We start from the raw sequence: 19,243 nt of genomic DNA, 5'->3' as shown, positions 1-19,243 counted from the left end.
ACTGAGTAAATGGTCTGAATACTTAGGTAAATGTAATATTTTAGTTAAATTAGCAAAATAAAATAAAAAATAAACAGTTTTTGCTTTGTCATTATGTGTCAATTGATGGAGGATTTAGATATATATATATTTTAAATCATTTTTAGACTAAGGCTGTAATGTAACAAAATGTGGACAAAGTCAAAGGATCTTCCTGGGTCTGAATACTTCCATAATGCACTGTATAAGCTACATTGTGTACCACACACACACACAACACACACACACACACCACACACACACACACACACAACACACACACACACACACACACACACACACACACACACACACACACACACACGGTGAGTGCCCATCTGCTCTTTTGTTTGGTGACAGACCTTGTATTTGGCCAGCATTTTATCTCAGTGTGTGTTTGTCACCATCCATCCCCATCTCTTCTCTCCCACGCAGACACACACACACACACACACACACACACACACACACACACACACACACACACACACACACACACACACACCACACACACACACACACACACACACACACACACACACACACACACACAATCTGTCACAGGGCACAGTGGTGGCACCAGTCCCCCACAGACAGTGGTTTTATCATTTTAATAGGATGTCTACAGGGCACACATCTAAAAGGCCTTTCCCACCCTCTGCTGTAGTGCGGGAGAGGTGTGTGTGTAGCCGGGGCGTTAGAGGGGAAACTAGTGACATGGCTCCTGCATGGACAAGATATGAAAGTTTGTTCCACTTTGGTTTATCTATTGCTGTTATCACTTTTGAAGGACAAACTGGGACAAAGTTAGCATGTCATCTCAATCTAGTTAGATCTGTGCATCGCTTCCATAGTAATGTACATGTTGGACATGAAGCCCAACAGAACCGGTAAACTGTACCATCGCCCTAATGTTGGACATAAAGCCCAACAGAACCGGTAAACTGTACCATCGCCCTAATGTTGGACATAAAGCCAACAGAACCGGTAACTGTACCATCGCCCTAATGTTGGACATAAAGCCCAACAGAACCGGTAAACTGTACCATCGCCCTAATGTTGGACATAAAGCCCAACAGAACCGGTAAACTGTACCATCGCCCTAATGTTGGACATAAAGCCCAACAGAACCGGTAAACTGTACCATCGCCCTAATGTTGGACATAAAGCCCAACAGAACCGGTAAACTGTACCATCGCCCTAATGTTGGACATAAAGCCCAACAGAACCGGTAAACTGTACCATCGCCCTAATGTTGGACATAAAGCCAACAGAACCGGTAAACTGTACCATCGCCCTAATGTTGACATAAAGCCCAACAGAACCGGTAACTGTACCATCGCCCTAATGTTGGACATAAAGCCCAACGAACCGGTAAACTGTACCATTGCCCTAATGTTGGACATAAAGCCCAGCAGAACCGGTAAACTGTACCATCTGTACCATCGCCCTAATGTTGGACATAAAGCCCAAACAGAACCGGTAAACTGTAGCATCTTTCCATAGGTACCATCGCCCTAATGTTGGACATAAAGCCCAAGCAGAACCGGTAAACTGTACCATCGCCCTAATGTTGGACATAAAGCCCAAGCAGAACCGGTAAACTGAAGCATCTTACATAGGTACCATCGCCCTAATGTTGGATATAAAGCCCAAACAGAACCGGTAAACTGTAGCATCTTTCCATAGGTACCATCGCCCTAATGTTGGACATAAAGCCCAAGCAGAACCGGAAAACTGTACCATCTGTACCATCGCCCTAATGTTGGACATAAAGCCCAAGCAGAACCGGTAAAACTGTACCATCTTTCCATAGGTACCACTCGCCCTAATGTTGGACACAAACCCCAAGCAGAACCGGTAAACTGTACCATCTTTCCATAGGTACCATCGCCCTAATGTTGGACACAAAGCCCAAGCAGAACCGGTAAACTGTACCATCTTTCCATAGGTACCATCGCCCTAATGTTGGACATAAAGCCCAAGCAGAACCGGTAAACTGTACATCTTTCCATAGGTACCATCGCCCTAATGTTGGACATAAAGCCCAAGCAGAACCGGTAAACTGTACCATCTTTCCATAGGTACCATGCCCTAATGTTTGAACATAAAGCCCAAGCAGAACCGGTAAACTGTAGCATCTTTCCATAGGTACCATCGCCCTAATGTTGGACATAAAGCCCAAGCAGAACCGGAAACTGTACCATCTGTACCATCGCCCTAATGTTGGACATAAAGCCCAAACAGAACCGGTAAACTGTACCATCGCCCTAATGTTGAACATAAGCCAAGCAGAACGGTAAACTGTAGCATCTTTCCATAGGTACCATCGCCCTAATGTTGGACATAAAGCCCAAGCAGAACCGGTAAACTGTACCATCTTTCCATAGGTACCATCGCCCTAATGTTTGGACATAAAGCCCAAGCAGAACCGGTAAACTGTACCATCTTTCCATAGGTACCATCGCCCTAATGTTGGACACAAACCCCAAGCAGAACCGGTAAACTGTACCATCTGTACCATCGCCCTAATGTTGGACATAAAGCCCAAACAGAACGGTAACTGTACCATCTTTCCATAGGTACCATCGCCTAATGTTGGACATGGTATAGTATCTCTGGATACTATACCATTATACCATCTGTCACGACTGACTGGAATACGTGAGATACCGCCGCAGCGTTAGGTCCAATGTTTTGGGTTTCAATGGTTATTTGGACGTATCACAAAGCGTCGCTTCAACTGGGGGGGGTGAGTTTTCCTTTAGAGTGGGCGGAGACTCCATTTCTACCACGTACGGCTCATGTATCTGACCCAATTGAAGATTCGAGTTGTGGGTTAACAGAGATGACTATCACCCTGATCCTCTCCCAACTCAAACCTAGATCAGAGACACTACTGAGGACAAGAGGATAGGTTGAGAAACACATGCTGACATCAGACAGGTTTAATCCACGTGTCAAATATGTTATGTAGTGTGGTGCGGTAGTATAGTGGGTAGTATGGTGTGGTAGTGTAGTGTGAGTAGTATAGTGTGGTAGAGTAGTGTGATAGTATAGTGTGGTAGTATAGTGTGTAAGTGTGTGGTAGTATAGTGTGTAGTTATTGGTGTGTAGTGTAGTAGTATAGTGGGAAGTATAGTGTGGTAGTGTGTGGGTAGTATAGTGGTAGATGTGGTAGTATAGTGGTGTATAGTGTGGTAGTATAGTGTGGTAGTATAGTGGGGTAGTGTGGTAGTATAGATGTGGGGATATAGTTGGTAGTATAGTGGGGTAGTATAGATGGTTATAGTGTGGTAGTATAGTGTGGGAAGTATAGTGGGGTGGTATAGTGTGGTAGTATAGTGCAAAGTATAGTTTGGTAGTATAGTGTGGAAGTATAGTGGGTAGTATAGTGGGTAGTATAGTGCGGGTAGTATCGTGTGTGGTTAGATATGTGGAAGTATGTGGGTTAGTATAGTGGGTGGTGTGGTAGTATAGCGTGGTTATTATAGTGTGGTAGTATAGTGTGGTAGTATAGTGGGGTAGTATAAGTGTGGTAGTGTGGTAGTATAGTGTGGTAGAATATAGTGTGGTAGTATATGCGGTAGTATAGTGTGATAGTTATAGTGTGGCAGTATAGTGTGGTGGATAGTGTGGTAGGTATAGTGAAGTAGTATAGTGTGGTAGTATAGTCGGTAGATAGTGTGGTAGTATAGTTGGTAGTATAGTGTGGTGTATAGTGTGGTAGTGTGTAGTGGATAGTGTGGTAGTGTGGTAGTATAGTGTGGTAGTATTATGTGTGGTGGTGTAGTGTGGCAGTATAGTGTGGTAGTATAGTGTGGTAGTATAGTGTGGTATATAGTGTGGTAGTGTGGTAGTATATTGTGGTAGTATAGTGCAGTAGTATAGTGCGGTAGTATAGTGCGGTAGTATAGTGTGGTAGTATAGTGTGGTAGGTATAGCGTGGTAGTGTGGTAGTATAGTGTGGTAGAGTAGTGTGGTAGTATGGTGTGTAGTATGCGTGGTAGTAAGTGTGGTAGTATAGCGTGTTAGTATAGTGTGATAGTATAGTGTGGTAGTGTAGTGTGGTAGTATTGTGGTAGTGTGGTGTATAGTGTGGTGGCATAGTGTGAGAGTTAGTGTGGTAGTATAGTGTGGTGATAGTGTGGTAGTAAGTGTGTATAGCGTGGTAGTATAGTTAGGTAGTTTATGGTGTGGTAGTATAGTGTGGTATATAGTGGTGGTAGTGTGGTAGTATATAGCGTGGTAGTATAGTATGGTGGTGGTAGTGTGGTAGTTAGTGTGTAGATAGTGTGGTATATGGTAGTATAGTGTGTAGTGTAGTGTGAGTAGTGTGGTAGATATAGTGTCAGATAGTGTGGTAGTATAGTGTGGTATGTGTGGTAGTGTAGTTGGTAGTGTGATGTGGTAGTATGTTGTGGTAGTATAGTGTGGTGATATAGTGTGGTAGTGTGGTAGTATAGTGTGGTAGTGTGGTGTGGTAGTATAGTGTGGTAGTTGGTGTGGTTAGTGGTAGGTGGCAGTGTAGTGTGGTAGTATAGTGTGGTAGTATCGGTGGTAGTATAGTGTGGTAGGTGGTGGTTAGTGTGAGTGTTAGTTGTGGGTAGGTTAGTGTGGTAGTATAGTGTGGTAGTGTAGTGTGATAGTATAGTGTGTAGTATAGTGTGGTAGTATGTGTGGTAGTGTGGTAGTGTGGTGGTATAGGTGTGGTAGTGTGGTAGTATAGTGTGGTAGTATAGTGGTAGTGATAGTGTGTGTAGTATAGTGTGGTAGTGTGGTAATAGTGTGTGGTGGTGTATAGTGGTGGTAGTGTGGTGAGTATAGTGTGTAGTATAGTGTGGTTAGGATAGTGGTAGTATAGTGTGGTAGTGTGGTAGTATAGTTGGTAGTGTGGTAGTATAGTGTGGTGGCATAGTGTGTAGTTTATAGTGGGTAGTATGGTAGTATAGTGTGGTAGTATAGTGTGTGTATAGTGGGTAGTTGTGTAGGTTTATAGTGTGGTAGTTATAGTAGTGGTAGTGGGTAGTATAGTGTGGTAGTATAGTGTGGTAGTAGGTAGTAGTGTGGTAGTATAGTGTGGTGTAGTATAGTGGTGGTAGATAGTGGTAGATGTATAGTGTGGGTAGTGTGGTAGTATAGTGTCGGCGTATAGCTTGTGGTAGTATAGTGTGGTAGTATAGTGTAGTAGTGTGGTAGTGTGGTGTGTGGTAGTATAGTGTGGTTGGTAGTGTTGGTGTGGTAGTATAGTGTGTGGTAGTGTGGCAGGTGTAGTGTGGTATGTATAGTGTGGTAGTATGTGGGTAGTTAGTGGGTAGTTGTGGTGTAGTGTAGTGTGTAGTATAGTGGGGAGTATAGGTGGGTAGTGTAGTGTGATAGTATAGTGTGTAGTATATGTATATAGTGGTAGGTGTGGTAGTGTAGTGTGGTAGTATAGTGTGGTAGTATAGTGTGGTAGTAGTGGGGTAGTTGGTAGTATGTGTGTAGTATAGGTGGTAGTTGTGGTAGGGTATATGTGTGGCATAGTGTGGTAGTGTGGTAGTATAGTTGTGGAGTATAGTGGGGTAGTTAAGTGTGGTGGATAGTGTGTAGTATAGTGGGTGGTGTGGTAGTATAGTGTGGTAGTTGTAGTTGTTAGTGTTAGTATAGTGTGGTAGGTATGGGGTAGTATAGTGTTAGTAGTATGTGGTAGTTATAGTGTGGTAGTGTGGTAGTATATAGTGTGGGTAGTGTAGTGTTGTAGTATAGTGTGGTGTAGGTGGTGGTTAGTGTGTTAGTATAGATGTGGTAGTATAGTGTGAGGTAGTGTGGTAGTATAGTGTAGGTAGTATAGTGTGATGTGTGTAGTATGGTGTATAGTGTGGAGTATAGTGTGGTATTTGGAGTATAGTGGATGGTAGTGTAGTGGTATAGTGTGGTTAGTGTGGTAGGTATAGTGTGTAGGTATAGTGTGGTAGTATGTGTATAGTGTGTGTAGGGTGTAGTTAGTGTTGGTAGTGGGATGTATTGTGTAGTATAGTGTGGTAGTATAGTGTGGTAGTGTGGTAGTATGTGTGGTAGTTAGTGTGGTAGTGAGTGTATAGTAAGTGTGGTAGTGTAGTGTGGGTAGTGATAGGTGTGGTAGTGTAGTGTGGTAAGTGTGTGGTATTAGTGATAGTATAGTGTGGTAGTATAGTGTGATAGTAAGTGTGGTAGTGTAGTGTGATAGTATAGTGTGGTAGTGTAGTGTGAGTAGATAGTGTGGGGTAAGTAAGGTGGTAGGTAGTAGTGGTGATAGTATAGTGTGTAGTGTTAGTGTGGTAGTGTGGTAGTATAGTGTGGTAGTGTAGTGTGGTAGTGTGATAGTATAGTGTGATAGTATAGTGTGGTAGTGTAGTGTGATAGTATAGTGTGGCAGTGTAATGTAGTGTGGCTGTGTAGTGTGGTAATGTAGTGTGGTAATGTAATGTGGTTGTGTAGTGTGGTTATGTAGTGTAGTGTAGTGTGTTTATGTAGTGAAGTGTGGTTATGTAGTGAAGTAAGGCTCATATCTACTGTTGTTAGTCTACTGTTGTTAGAGACCTCATATATCCAGCCTGATCACTGGAAATAGATGTTGATTTTTGACGTTTGAAAAGGTCCTGACAACGTGGATATATGTCTTCCTCAGCCCTGCACTGGGCGCGAACTCATGATGCTCGGAGTCCAAGCAAGCTGCTCAGACTACTGGGCCACCGTAGATCACAACACTCTAGCATACCGTGAGAATACAGATGATACCCGATGGTAATAGAGCATTTATTTTTCTATTATTTTTGATTTAAGACTTCCCCAAACCATACCCTTAACCTTAATGCCTAAACCGTTACCCTTTGAGTGGTTTCGGGTTTTAACCCAGTAACCACGCGGAATGAACCCGGTAACCACGCGGAATGAAACCGGTAACCACGCGGAATGAACCCGGGAACCACGCGGAATGAACCCGGGAACCACGCGGAATGAACCCGGGAACCACGCGGAATGAACCCGGTAACCACGCGGAATGAACCCGGTAACCACGCGGAATGAACCCGGTAACCACCCGGTAACCATGCGGAATGAACCCGGGAACCACGCGGAATGAACGCGTCAAAAATAGACGTTTGTCCATAATACATTGAATTTCGAATGGAAACTGAAATCTTGTTGCAAATTTAAAATTTCATATTTAATTTCCTTTTGGGTACTTCAGATCACCACAGGTCATCGTAATCATCTCTGGCATTCCGTGTGGCCTTATCACATGTAAAATAATAAAATAATATGATTTTAAAATAAGAATACAATGATAAAGCTGTAACACATTATCCTAAACTTAAACCATCAACTTAGTGAATCCCATTGGTGTTTAAAATGAGGGTTTCAGCATGAAATATCATTTTTATGTCTTTGTTTTAAATGTTTTGGTGCTAAACTGGTGGTAGTTATGAAAAATGTCAATAATTGGAAGAGTTGCAGGGCTAATTGAAAATAATTCCATTGTAAATGACATGCATCTTTTCATTAATCAGGCTATTTTATCGTGAACAATATGGTCTATCCACTAGAAATTCGTGGACAATATGGACAAAAAAGTATACATTTGTCAAGTAAAAAATCAGTCACCAAAATTGGATTCCAAGGATTCCAGTAACTTTGGTAAATTACTGGTAGCTTTGCAACCATAACCCTTGACCCCCCCCCCCCCACACACACACACACACCCGGCGGTGTGCCAATAACAACTCACTTTGTTTGATAAGCCTCTTGTCGGCCACCAGGACGTTCTCACCGTCCACCACGATGACCTTTCCGTCCCGCGGCCCCACGGCAAAGTTATCAAAGCTCACGTCCAGCAGGTAGAGGGCGAACTCAAAGTCGTTGTTGGTGAGCTGCTCAGCGATGTCCATCAGCTGTCGGGCCAGGTCAACCCTCTTGTCCCACGGAGCGTTATAGAAAGACCACAGCTCCTCGCCGACGTAGTTCACCGCCACCACGCGACCACACGCTCCCAGGTACTTGGCGAACGGCCAGCCCTCGTCTGACGGGAAACTCTGTAGGGGAGAAAGGAGTGATGTTGATTATTAGGAGAAAGGGGTATGGAGGAAAGAGGGGTTGGAATCCTCGTCTAACGGAAAGCTCTGAAGGAAGAAGTCCTGTTCTCATTTAAAGCAGGACGAACATATGAAGAGATATGGGGGACACACACATAGGAGGGATGGAGATCATTTGAGAAGAGAGGAGGAAAGAAGAGGAGATTAATACACAGTGATAATGTAGAAGTCTGTGCCTGATTATTGGCAAAGTCGGTGGGATATTAACACAGAAAAACACAAAAAAGTCCCTAAAAATATATTGGGAAAAAATGACATGTGTATGTAGACAATGCCTGGCTTGTGTGAAGCCCTCAGCTATAGTAAAACAGTCCATTATAATTACAAATACAGTAACACCAATGGCCGTCAATGTTAATGGCTGTCATTCATTGAATCAGATGGCTCATTCATTACAAAACCCACTGATATTGCCAACTACATTAATGATTTTTTTTATTGGCAAGATTAGGAAATTTAGGCATGACATGCCAGCAACAAACGCTGACACTACAAATCCAAGTATATCAGTATATTAGCCCAGTAATCAAAATTCATGAGTCGCGATCAAAAAGTTCCGTTACAGTCCGTAGAAACATGTCAAACGATGTATAGAATCATTCTTTAGGATGTTTTTAACATAAATCTCCAATAATGTTCCAACCGGAGAATTCCTTTGTCTTCAGAAATGCAATGGAACGCGAGCTAACTCTCTCACGTGGACGCGCGCATGGTCAGCTCATGGAACTCTGCCAGAGCCCTGACTCAAAGAGCCCTCATCCCCCCTCCTTCACAGTAGAAGCATCAAACAAGGTTCTAAAGACTATTGACATCTAGTGGAAGCCTTAGGAAGTGCAATATGACCAATATCCCACTGTATATTCGATAGGCGATGAGTTGAAAAACTACAAACCTCAGATTTCCCACTTTCTGGTTGGATTTTTTCTCAGGTTTTTATGAGTTCTGTTATACTCACAGACATCATTCAAACAGTTTTAGAAACTTCTGGGTGTTTTCTATCCAAATATACTAATATTATGCATATATTAGCTTCTGAGACTGAGTAACAGGCAGTTTACTCTGGGCACCTGATTCATCCAAAATACTTCCCCCAGCCATAAGAAGTCGGCCACTACTAGCACACAGCTCAGACACCCATGCATACCCCACAAGACATGCCACCAGAGGTCTCTTCACAATCCCTAACTCCAGAACAGACTATGGGAGAAGCACAGTACTACATAGAGCCATGACTACATGGAACTCTATTCCACATCAGGTAACTGATGCAGCAGTAGAATCAGATTWAAAAACAGATAAAATACACCTTATGGAACAGCGGGGACTGTGAAGCAACACAAACATAGACACAGACAAATGCACACATGATAACATACGCACTATACACACACGTACACATGGATTTTGTGTTCTAGATATGTGGTAGTGGAGTATGGGTCTGAGGGCACACACTTACTGATTCTGTCGTGAATATATTGTAATGTTTTAAAATTGTATAAACTGCCTTAACTTTGCCGGACCCCAGGAAGAGTAGCTGCTGCCTTGGCAGGAACTAATGGGGATCCATAATAAACCTCAGGAAGAGTAACTGCTGCTTTGGCAGGAACTAATGGGAATCCATAATAAACCCCAGGAAGGGTAGCTGCTGCCTTGGCAGGAACTAATGGGGATCCATAATAAACCCCAGGAGATAGCTGTGCTTCTTGTCCAGGAACTAATGGGGATCCATAATAACCCAGGAAGAGTAGCTGCTGCCTTGCAGGAACTAATGGGGATCCATAATAAACCCCAGGAAGATAGTGCTGCTTGGCAGGAACTAATGGGGATCCATAATAAACCCAGGAAGAGTAGCTGCTGCCTTGGCAGGAACTAATGGGGATCCATAATAAACCCCAGGAAGAGTAGCTGCTGCTTGGCGAACTAATGGGGATCCATAATAAACCCCAGGAAGAGTAGCTGCTGCCTTGGCAGGAACTAATGGGGATCCATAATAAACCCCAGGAAGAGTATGCTGCTTTGGCAGGAATAATGGGGATCCAATAATACCCCAGGAAGAGTAGTGCTGCCTTGGCAGGAACTAATGGGGATCCATAATAAACCCCAGGAAGAGTAGCTGCTGCCTTGGCAGGAACTAATGGGATCCATAATAAACCCCAGGAAGAGTAGCTGTTGCCTTGGCAGGAACTAATGGGGATCCATAATAAACCCCAGGAAGAGTAGCTGCTGCTTGGCAGAGCTAATGGGGATCCATAATAAACCCAGGAGAGTAGCTGCTGCCTTGGCAGGAACTAATGGGGATCCATAATAAACCCAGGAAGAGTAGCTGCTGCCTTGGCAGGAACTAATGGATCCATAATAACCCCAGGAAGAGTAGCTGCTGCTTGGCAGGAACTAATGGGGATCCATAATAAATACAAATTCAAATGGAGTGTAATTACAGACTGAGGATGTGTTGGTATTGGCTTTAATAATACACAGATACAGCAGCACAGCGTGATGGTTTGAGTTGTTACTGAGCTGGTAAACGCTGGTTAAACAATTAGTTTTTTTGTATACTAGTTGAAATAGGCAGTTAGCCGAGCATCAGTACCAGGGCTGGTAATTCACCATGTTGTGTTGTCATTATGAACATTGTCAGGGAAATGGTTCTTCAAATTTGATTCCGGCCCCCGTCCTTGTTATGTGTGTGTGTGTGTGTGTGTGTCTGTCTGTGTGTGTGTATTTGAAGAAGCAGCTTCAATATTGCAGTAAGCAAACACACACACACCACACACACACAACAACACACACACACAACACACACACAACACACACACACACACACACACACACCTGAAACGAGGAGTGTGTGCTACAGCTGTAGATGGCTAACTGGGCAGCCAACTGAGGAACTGGATTGGCTACGTCTCATTAAATTATCTCTCTCTTTTGCTCAATCTCTCTTCCTCCATTCCTCCCTCCATTCCTCCCTCCATTCCAGGCCTAGTTAGTCAGCTAAGTTAGTCAGCTAACTAGGCCTGTGAATGGAATAGATTAAGTTATATCAAGTGTGTAATATGATAACCTAGCCTAGTTTAGCATGTGCAATGTAATATCAACTAGTTTAGCTTGTACAATATAATATTTGTATTTATTAAGGATCCCCAAAGCAGACAGCTACTCTTCCTGGGGTCCAGCAAAATGAAGGCAGTTTATAAAGTTTTAAAAACATTACAATACCTACACAGATTTCACAACACACTGTGTTCCCTCAGGCCCCTACTCCACCACTACCACATATCTACAGTACTAAATCCATGTGTATGTATGTATGTCTGTGTTTGTGTTGCTTCACAGTCCCTGCTGTTCCATGAGGTGTATTTTTATACCTGTTTTTTAAATCTGATTCTACTGCTGCATCAGTTACCTGATGTGGAATAGAGTTCCATGTAGTCATGGCTCTATGTAGTACTGTGTGCCTGTAGTCTGTTCTGGACTTGTGGTACTGTGAAGAGACCTCTGGTGGCATGTCTTGTGGGGTATGCATGGGGTGTCTGAGCTGTGTGCCAGTAGTTCAAACAGACAGCTCGGTGCATTCAACATGTCAATACCTCTCATAAATACAAGTAGTGATGAAGTCAATCTCTCCTCCACTTTGAGCCAGGAGATTGACATGCATATTATTAATATTAGCTCACTGTGTACATCCAAGGGCTAGCCGTGCTGCCCTGTTCTGAGACAATTGTAATTTTTGTAACTTTTTTGTGGCACCTGACCACACTACTGAACAGTAGTCCAGGTGCGACAAAACTAGGCGCCTGTAGCGACTGCCTTTGTGATAGTGTTGTTTAAAAGGTTAGAATTAAGAAACTAGAGCCTGTAGGACCTGCCTCTGTGTGATAGTGTTGTTAAGAAGTGAGAAACTAGGCCTGTAGGACCTGCCTTGTTGATAGTGGTGTTAGAAGAAGGAAACTAGGGCCTGTAGACCTGGCTTGTTGATAGTGTTGTTAAGAAGGTAGAAACTAGGGCCTGTAGGACCTGCCGTGTTGATAGTGTTGTTAAGAGGTAGAAAACTAGGGCCTGTGTAGACCTGCCTTGTTGATAGTGTTGTTAAGAAGCAGAAACTAGGGCCTGTAGGACCTGCCTTGTTGATAGTGTAAGAAGAGTAGAAACTAGGCCTGTAGACCTGCCTTGTTGATAGTGTTGTTAAGAAGGTAGAAACTAGGGCCTGTAGGACCTGCCTTTTGATAGTGCTGTTAAGAAGTAGAAACTAGGGCCTGTAGGACCTGCCTTGTTGATAGTGTTGTTTAAGAAGGTAGAAAACTAGGGCCTGTAGGACCTGTCTTGTTGATAGTGTTGTTAGAAGGTAGAACTAGGCCTGTAGGACCTGCCTTTGATAGTGTTGTAAGAAGGTAGAAAATAGGGCCTGTAGGACCTGCCTTGTTGATAGTGTTGTTAAGAAGGTAGAAACTTAGGGCCTGTAGGACCTGCCTTGTTGATAGTGCTTGTTAAGAAGGTAGAAAACTAGGGCCTGTAGGACCTGCCTTGTTGATAGTGTTGTTAAGAAGGTAGAAACTAGGGCCTGTAGGACCTCCTTGTTGATAGTGTTGTTAAGAAGTAGAAACTAGGGCCTGTAGACCTGCTTGTTGATAGTGTTGTTAAGAAGTAGAAACTAGGGCCTGTAGGACCTGCCTTGTTTATAGTGCGGTTAAGAAGGTAGAAACTAGGGCCTGTAGGACCTGCCTTGTGATAGTGTTGTTAAGAAGGTAGAAACTAGGGCCTGTAGGACCTGTCTTATTGATAGTGTGTGTAAGAAGGTAGAAACTAGGGCCTGTAGGACCTGCCTTGTTGATAGTGTTGTTAAGAAGGTAGAGCAGCGCTTTATTATGGACAGACTTCTCCCCAACTTAGCTACTACTGTATAAATATGTTTTGACCATGACAGTTTACAAATCTAGGGTTACTCCAAGCAGTTTATTCACCTCAACTTGTTCAATTTCCACATTATTTATTACAAGTTTTAGTTGAGGTTTAGGGTTTTAGTGACTGATTTGTCCCAAAATAAAATGCTTTTAGTTTTTGAAATATTTAGGACTAACTTATTCCTTGCCACCCACTATGAAACCAAACTGCAACTCTTTGTTAAGTGTTGCAGTCATTTCAGTTGCTGTGGTAGCTGACGTGTACAGAGTTGAGTCGTCTACATAAACTCAGCAAAAAAAAGAAACGTCTTCTCACTGTCAACTGTGTTTATTATCAGCAAACTTAACATTTGTTAATATTTGTATGAACATAAGATTCAACAACTGAGACAAAACACTGAACAAGTTCCACAGACATGTGACTAACAGAAAGGGAATAATGTGTCCTTGAACAAAGTGGGGTCAAAATCAAAAGTAACAGTCAGTATCTGGTGTGGCCACCAGCTGCATAAGTACTGCAGTGCATCTCCTCATGGACGGCACCAGTTCTTCCTGTGAGATGTTACCCCCACTCTTCCACCAAGGCACCTGCATGTTCCCGGACATTTCTGGGGGGAATGGCCCTAGCCCTCACCCTCCGATCCAACAGGTCCCAGACGTGCTCAATGGGATTGAGATCCGGCTCTTCGCTGGCCATGGCAGAACACTGACATTCCTGTCTTGCAGGAAATCACGCACAGAACGAGCAGTATGGCTGGTGGCAAGGTCATGCTGGAGGGTCATGTCAGGATGAGCCTGCAGGAAGGGTACAACGAGGGAGGAGGATGTCTTCCCTGTAACGCACAGCGTTGAGATTGCCTGCAATGACAACAAACTCAGTCCGATGATGCTGTGACACACCGCCCCAGACCATGATGTGACCCTCCACCTCCAAATCGATCCCGCTCCAGAGTACAGGCCTCGGTTGTAACGCTCATTTCTTTGACGACAAACACGAATCCGACCATCACCCCCGGTGAGACAAAACCGCGACTCGTCAGTGAAGAGCACTTTTTGCCAGTCCTGTCTGGTCCAGCGACGGTGGGTTTGTGCCCATAGGCAACGTTGTTGCCGGTGATGTCTGGTGAGGACCTGCCTTACAAACAGGCCTACAAGCCCTCAGTCTAACCTCTCTCAGCCTATTGCGGACAGTCTGAGCACTGATAGAGGGATTGTGCGTTCCTGGTGTAACTCGGGCAGTTGTTGTTGCCATCCTGTGCCTGACCCGTAGATGTGATGTTCGGAATGTACCAATCCTGTGCAGGTGTTGTTACACGTGGTCTGCCACTGCGAGGATCAGCTGTCCGTCCTGTCTCCCTGTAGCGCTGTCTTAGGCGCCTCACAGTACGGACATTGCAATTTATTGCCCTGGCCACATCTGCAGTCCTCATGCCTCCTTGCAGATGAGCAGGGACCCTGGCATCTTTCTTTTGGTGTTTTTCCAGAGTCAGTAGAAAGGCCTCTTTAGTGTCCTAAGTTTTCATAACTATGACCTTAAATGCCTACCGTCTGTAAGCTGTTAGTTTCTTAACGACCGTTCCACAGGTGCATGTTCATTAATTGTTTATGGTTCATTGAACAAGCATGGGAAACAGTGTTTAAACCCTTTACAATGAAGATCTGTGAAGTTATTTGGATTTTTACGAATTATCTTTGAGAGACAGGGTCCTGAACAGGGGACATTTCCTTTTTTTGCTGAGTTACATAGATACACTGACTTTACTCAACGCTTTGTAAAGATCGGAAAAAGTAAATGTGCCTCGACAGACAGCTACCCCGGGGAATTCCTGATTCTACCTGATTATGTAGGAAGGCTTCCATTAAAAGAACACCCTTTGTTCTGTTAGACAGGTAACTCTTTATCCTCAACATAGCAGGGGGTGTAAAGCCATAACACAGCAACAGACTATATTGAAGAGTAACAAAACAGACTCCACAATATTTTTTTATCAACTTCTCTCAGCCAATCAGTCATTTGTGTCATATTGTAACCTAGCCTAGCCTGTAGTGTTATATGGTAACCTAGCCTAGGCCTGTAGTGTGTTATATGGTAGCCTAGCCTGTAGTGTTATATGGTAACCTAGCCTGTAGTGTATATGTTAACCTAGTGTAGGTTATATGGTAACCTAGCCTGTAGTGTTATATGGTAGCCTAGCCTGTAGTGTTATATGGTAACCTAGCCTGTAGTGTTATATGGTCACCTAGCCTAGCCTGTAGTGTTATATGTTAACCTAGCCTAGCCTGTAGTGTTATATGGTCACCTAGCCTAGTCTGTAGTGTTATATGGTCACCTAGCCTAGCCTGTAGTGTTATATGGTCACCTAGCCTAGTGTTATATGTTAACCTAGCCTAGCCTGTAGTGTTAAATGGTCACCTAGCCTAGCCTGTGTTATATGTTAACCTAGCCTAGCCTGTAGTGTTATATGGTCACCTAGCCTAGCCTGTAGTGTTATATGGTCACCTAGCCTGTAGTTTTATATGGTAACCTAGCCTAGCCTGTAGTGTTAACGTAAACTCACCCCATTCCGTACAAATGTGCGTAACCGCGACATTCAAACGAGGCTGTAATTGAAAACGAATGGACTGAGGTGACTGCGTTGGCATCAAAATCCAGGGTGTAACTACGTTTCCGATTCAGCGTTGATTGACATGGTAATGGACTAACAGTATTTGATAAAAGATGAAAAAACCGACCCCTCCGACGCTGTACGTTGCATCGTGACGTGTCACTACGTAACGTACAGCGTCGCGTTTGCCAAGGCTCAGGTAGCCCTTCTCTCGCAGATTAAAATTCACTGCTTGAACCATATCACTTGTAAGAAAACTTCCATTATTCATGATTTTTGGTCCAATTAATATAATTATTTTGCTAATATTAAACGAATATTTCATGACTAGGGTGCAAGAGCAGAAGAGCAGAGAGAAGAGCAGCAGAGGAGAGTAGGGAGAGAAGAGCAGAGAGAATGCAGAGGGAAGTCAGAGAGAAGCGCAGAGAGAAGAGCAGAGAGAGAGAGCAGAAGGAAGAGCAGAGGGAAAGCAGAGGGGAAGAGCAGAGAGAGGAAGAGCAGAGAGAAGAGCAGAAGGAAAGAGCAGAAGAAGAGCAGAGAAGAAGTAGGGAGAGAAGAGCAAGCGAGAGGATAGAGAGCAGAGAAGGAAGACAAGAGAAGAGAGACAGAGAAGAAGAGAGCAGAGAAGAGAGCAGAAGAGAAGTAGCAGAAGAAGAGCAGAGGAAGAGAAGACAGAGAGCAGAGAGAAGAGCAAGAAGCAGAAGGAGGAGCAGAGGGTAAGAGCAGAGAGAAGGAGCAGAGAAGAGAGCAGAGAGAAGAGAGAGGAGGAGGAGAGGCAGAGAGAAAGAGCAGAGAAGAGGTGGGAGAGAAGAGCAGAGGGGAAAGGGCTAGAGAGAAAGAGCAGAAGAGAAGAGCAGACAGAAGAGCAGCAGGGAAGAGCAGAGAGAAGAGAGAGAAGAGAGTAGCAGGAGAGAAGAGCAGAGGAGAGGGCAGCAGAGAAGAGAGAGAAAGAGCAGGGAGGAAGAGCAGAGAGAGAAAAGCAGAGCAGAGAGCGAGAAGAGAGCAAGAGCAGAGAGAAGAGCGAGAGGAGAGCAGAGAGAAGAGCAGAGAGAAGAGCAGAGAGAAGAGCAGAGAGAAGAGCAGAGGGAAGAGCAGAGAAGAGAGAGAAGGAGAGCAGAGGGAAGAGCAGAGAAGAGTGAGGGTGAAGAACAGAGAGAAGAGCAGAGAGGAGAGCAGAGAGAAGAGAAAGAGAGGAGAGCAGAGAGAAGGGAAAGAGAGGAGAGCAGAGAGGAGAGCAAGGGTGAAGGGCAGAGAGAAGGGTGAGGGTGAAGAGCAGAGAAAAGCAGAGAGAAGAGCGAGGGTGAAGAGCGAGGAGGGTGGAGAGCAGAGAGGAGAGAGTAGGGAGAGCGAGGGAGGTGGTGGGGAATAAACAGGAAGGCATTGGGAGGAGCAGAATATGAAATCCACTAAACGTTATCTAACTCAGAATAGACTGAAGAGAGAGTCCTGGTTGGGACACACGGCTCAATGTGGTTCTGAGGCTTCTCTCCTCTTCACTGCCCTTTGAAATGTGTTAAGGAGGGAGGGGATGGAAGAGAAGGGTGTAAAGCATGCATAGGGACTGATTCTCTCTCCCATATCTCCTAGAAGTCGTGGTTTGTGGGTTTCAGATTCAGAAATGTTGAAAAGCCCCAAAATTGCCAATGACATGTAACACGGCGGGTTTGAGTGCCGTGTTGGCTTACAGAATTCCCTGCTCCAGTCGATCGATAAAGAGCCTTCCTCTCTGCTACAGAGCTGTATGATATACAGCACAGTTACACAGAGATCTCTGGAGCAACGTGTTTTACTTCCAGTACTTTACAAAGCTAGTAAATAAGAGATAAAAGCTGACGTTCTGAACATTACCTTGGAAATAATGGACGACTACCCCTGGAGCCAGCAAAGCTGTTTATCCTGCTTATTACACCACAGTCGCTAAAGACAACAATACTAAGCACAAATTTACCGGCAGAAAATAAAACATTTTCTCATCTTTTGGATGCTTGAGACGCGACCCAGTCATTCGTTAGATTAGTTTGATATTTAGGACGCGACCCAGTCGTTCGTTAGATTAGTTCTGGTATTTAGGACGCGACCCAGTCGTTCGTTAGATTAGTTCTGGTATTTAGGACGCGACCCAGTCGTTCGTTAGATTAGTCTGATATTTAGGACGCGACCCAGTCGTTCGTTAAGATTAGTTCTGATATTTAGGACGCGACCCAGTCGTTCGTTAGATTAGTTCTGATATTTAGGACGCGACCCAGTCGTTCGTTAGATTAGTCTGATATTTAGGACGCGACCCAGTCGTTCAATCCTTATGTTCCGTTGCCATGGTCGCTGGCAACGTTCTTATCCCTTGCTAGCGAGCCAGCTAACTGACGGCTAACACAGTCACGCCCTCTGCAGCCAGAATAACAGCAAAGTAGCTGTTTTCTACTGACATTCATTTGGATACATCCTTAACAATGAGCTGAGGATGCCGGGTTGTGCCTGGCATAACTAGAAAAGTGTGCCTTGTCATCAGGACACTGGTCCACACTGACGGAGATCCACACTGAGGAGATCGCATCGCATATCAAACACCAGGCCAGAAGTTGGCTAAATAGTTTGAGGAGAGTGCATTGCATAGTTCAATGAAGTATAACGTTTTCAAAAGGGAAAACTATTTAATTTGAAACGCGTTATGTTCCCTTGAATGTTACCTATGCACTTTCAGGGTTTGTCACAAATTTATTTTAGTAAAAATATATATATTTTTTAAGCGTTTGCTTAATTCACCTCCTAAAAAAAGTCATTTGGTGGGACAATAAATACATTTTTAATTCTGACCATTATTTCAAGAGTAAAAATGAATATATACATGGTCTCAAATATTCAACATTAAAGAAGTTGTTACAATATATATATATATATTTTTTTTCACTTTTCACTGGACAACCCCTCATTTTGAATGACTGTCAACTAAAATTTCTGTTAAATAAATTAAAACCATATAACATCTTACAGAAATGTGTCTCTTATAGACTGAGCTTTTCTCTGCATTTTTTAGACAACATAATAATTTTTTAAAATAATAATTACATTTACATTTACGTCATTTAGCAGACGCTCTTATCCAGAGCGACTTACAAATTGGAAAGTTCATACATATTCATCCTGGTCCCCCCGTGGGGAATGAACCCACAACCCTGGCGTTGCAAGCGCCATGCTCTACCAACTGAGCCACACGGGACCATTACATTAAAAACAATGGTTGTACCAAATAAAAAACACTGGTTGTACCAAATAAAAACACTGGTTGTACCAAATAATCATTGCTGGTCGCACTGCATGGCTATTTTGTTATGGTGTCATTTTTGGGGGGCAGATCTCTCTCTATCTTAATCAAAACACACAGTAAGAGTAAACGTGGTTTCTTATTCAACAACAATAATGCCTTCAAAGCTGAATAAAACACCAAAGATGTGACTGAAATGATTATCACGCAGCAACATTTCATCATGACGGACAGCCGAGATGTTCTTGATCTGAAGGGCTCGAGATCACTGATCATTGACTTCACATGGGTTTCACAGTAGAAGGTTTCACAGTAGAAGGTCTCTGGCACAGAGATGGCCAGACAAAA

At 43.7% G+C, this 19,243-nt stretch overlaps 1 protein-coding gene across 1 annotated transcript in view; it reads right to left on the bottom strand.

Moving 5' to 3' along the window:
• LOC112080595 (divergent protein kinase domain 2A-like) overlaps window positions 1-15,877 on the bottom strand; it is a 35,701-nt gene extending 19,824 nt beyond the window's left edge. Inside the window, exons 1-2 of the mRNA XM_070442635.1 lie at window positions 15,812-15,877; window positions 7,766-8,069 (exon numbers count right to left, since the gene is read on the bottom strand). Coding sequence (XP_070298736.1) covers window positions 7,766-8,069; window positions 15,812-15,877 — 370 coding nt within the window. The remainder of the gene's footprint in view (window positions 1-7,765; window positions 8,070-15,811) is intronic.
• Between the last annotated feature and the right edge of the window lie 3,366 nt (window positions 15,878-19,243).

The sequence above is a fragment of the Salvelinus sp. IW2-2015 genome, unplaced genomic scaffold (genome assembly GCF_002910315.2).
Source record: "Salvelinus sp. IW2-2015 unplaced genomic scaffold, ASM291031v2 Un_scaffold16393, whole genome shotgun sequence".
Lineage (NCBI taxonomy): Eukaryota > Metazoa > Chordata > Actinopteri > Salmoniformes > Salmonidae > Salvelinus > Salvelinus sp. IW2-2015.
Note: the sequence above shows the minus strand (reverse complement) of the source record. Positions and strands in the feature narration are given on the sequence as shown.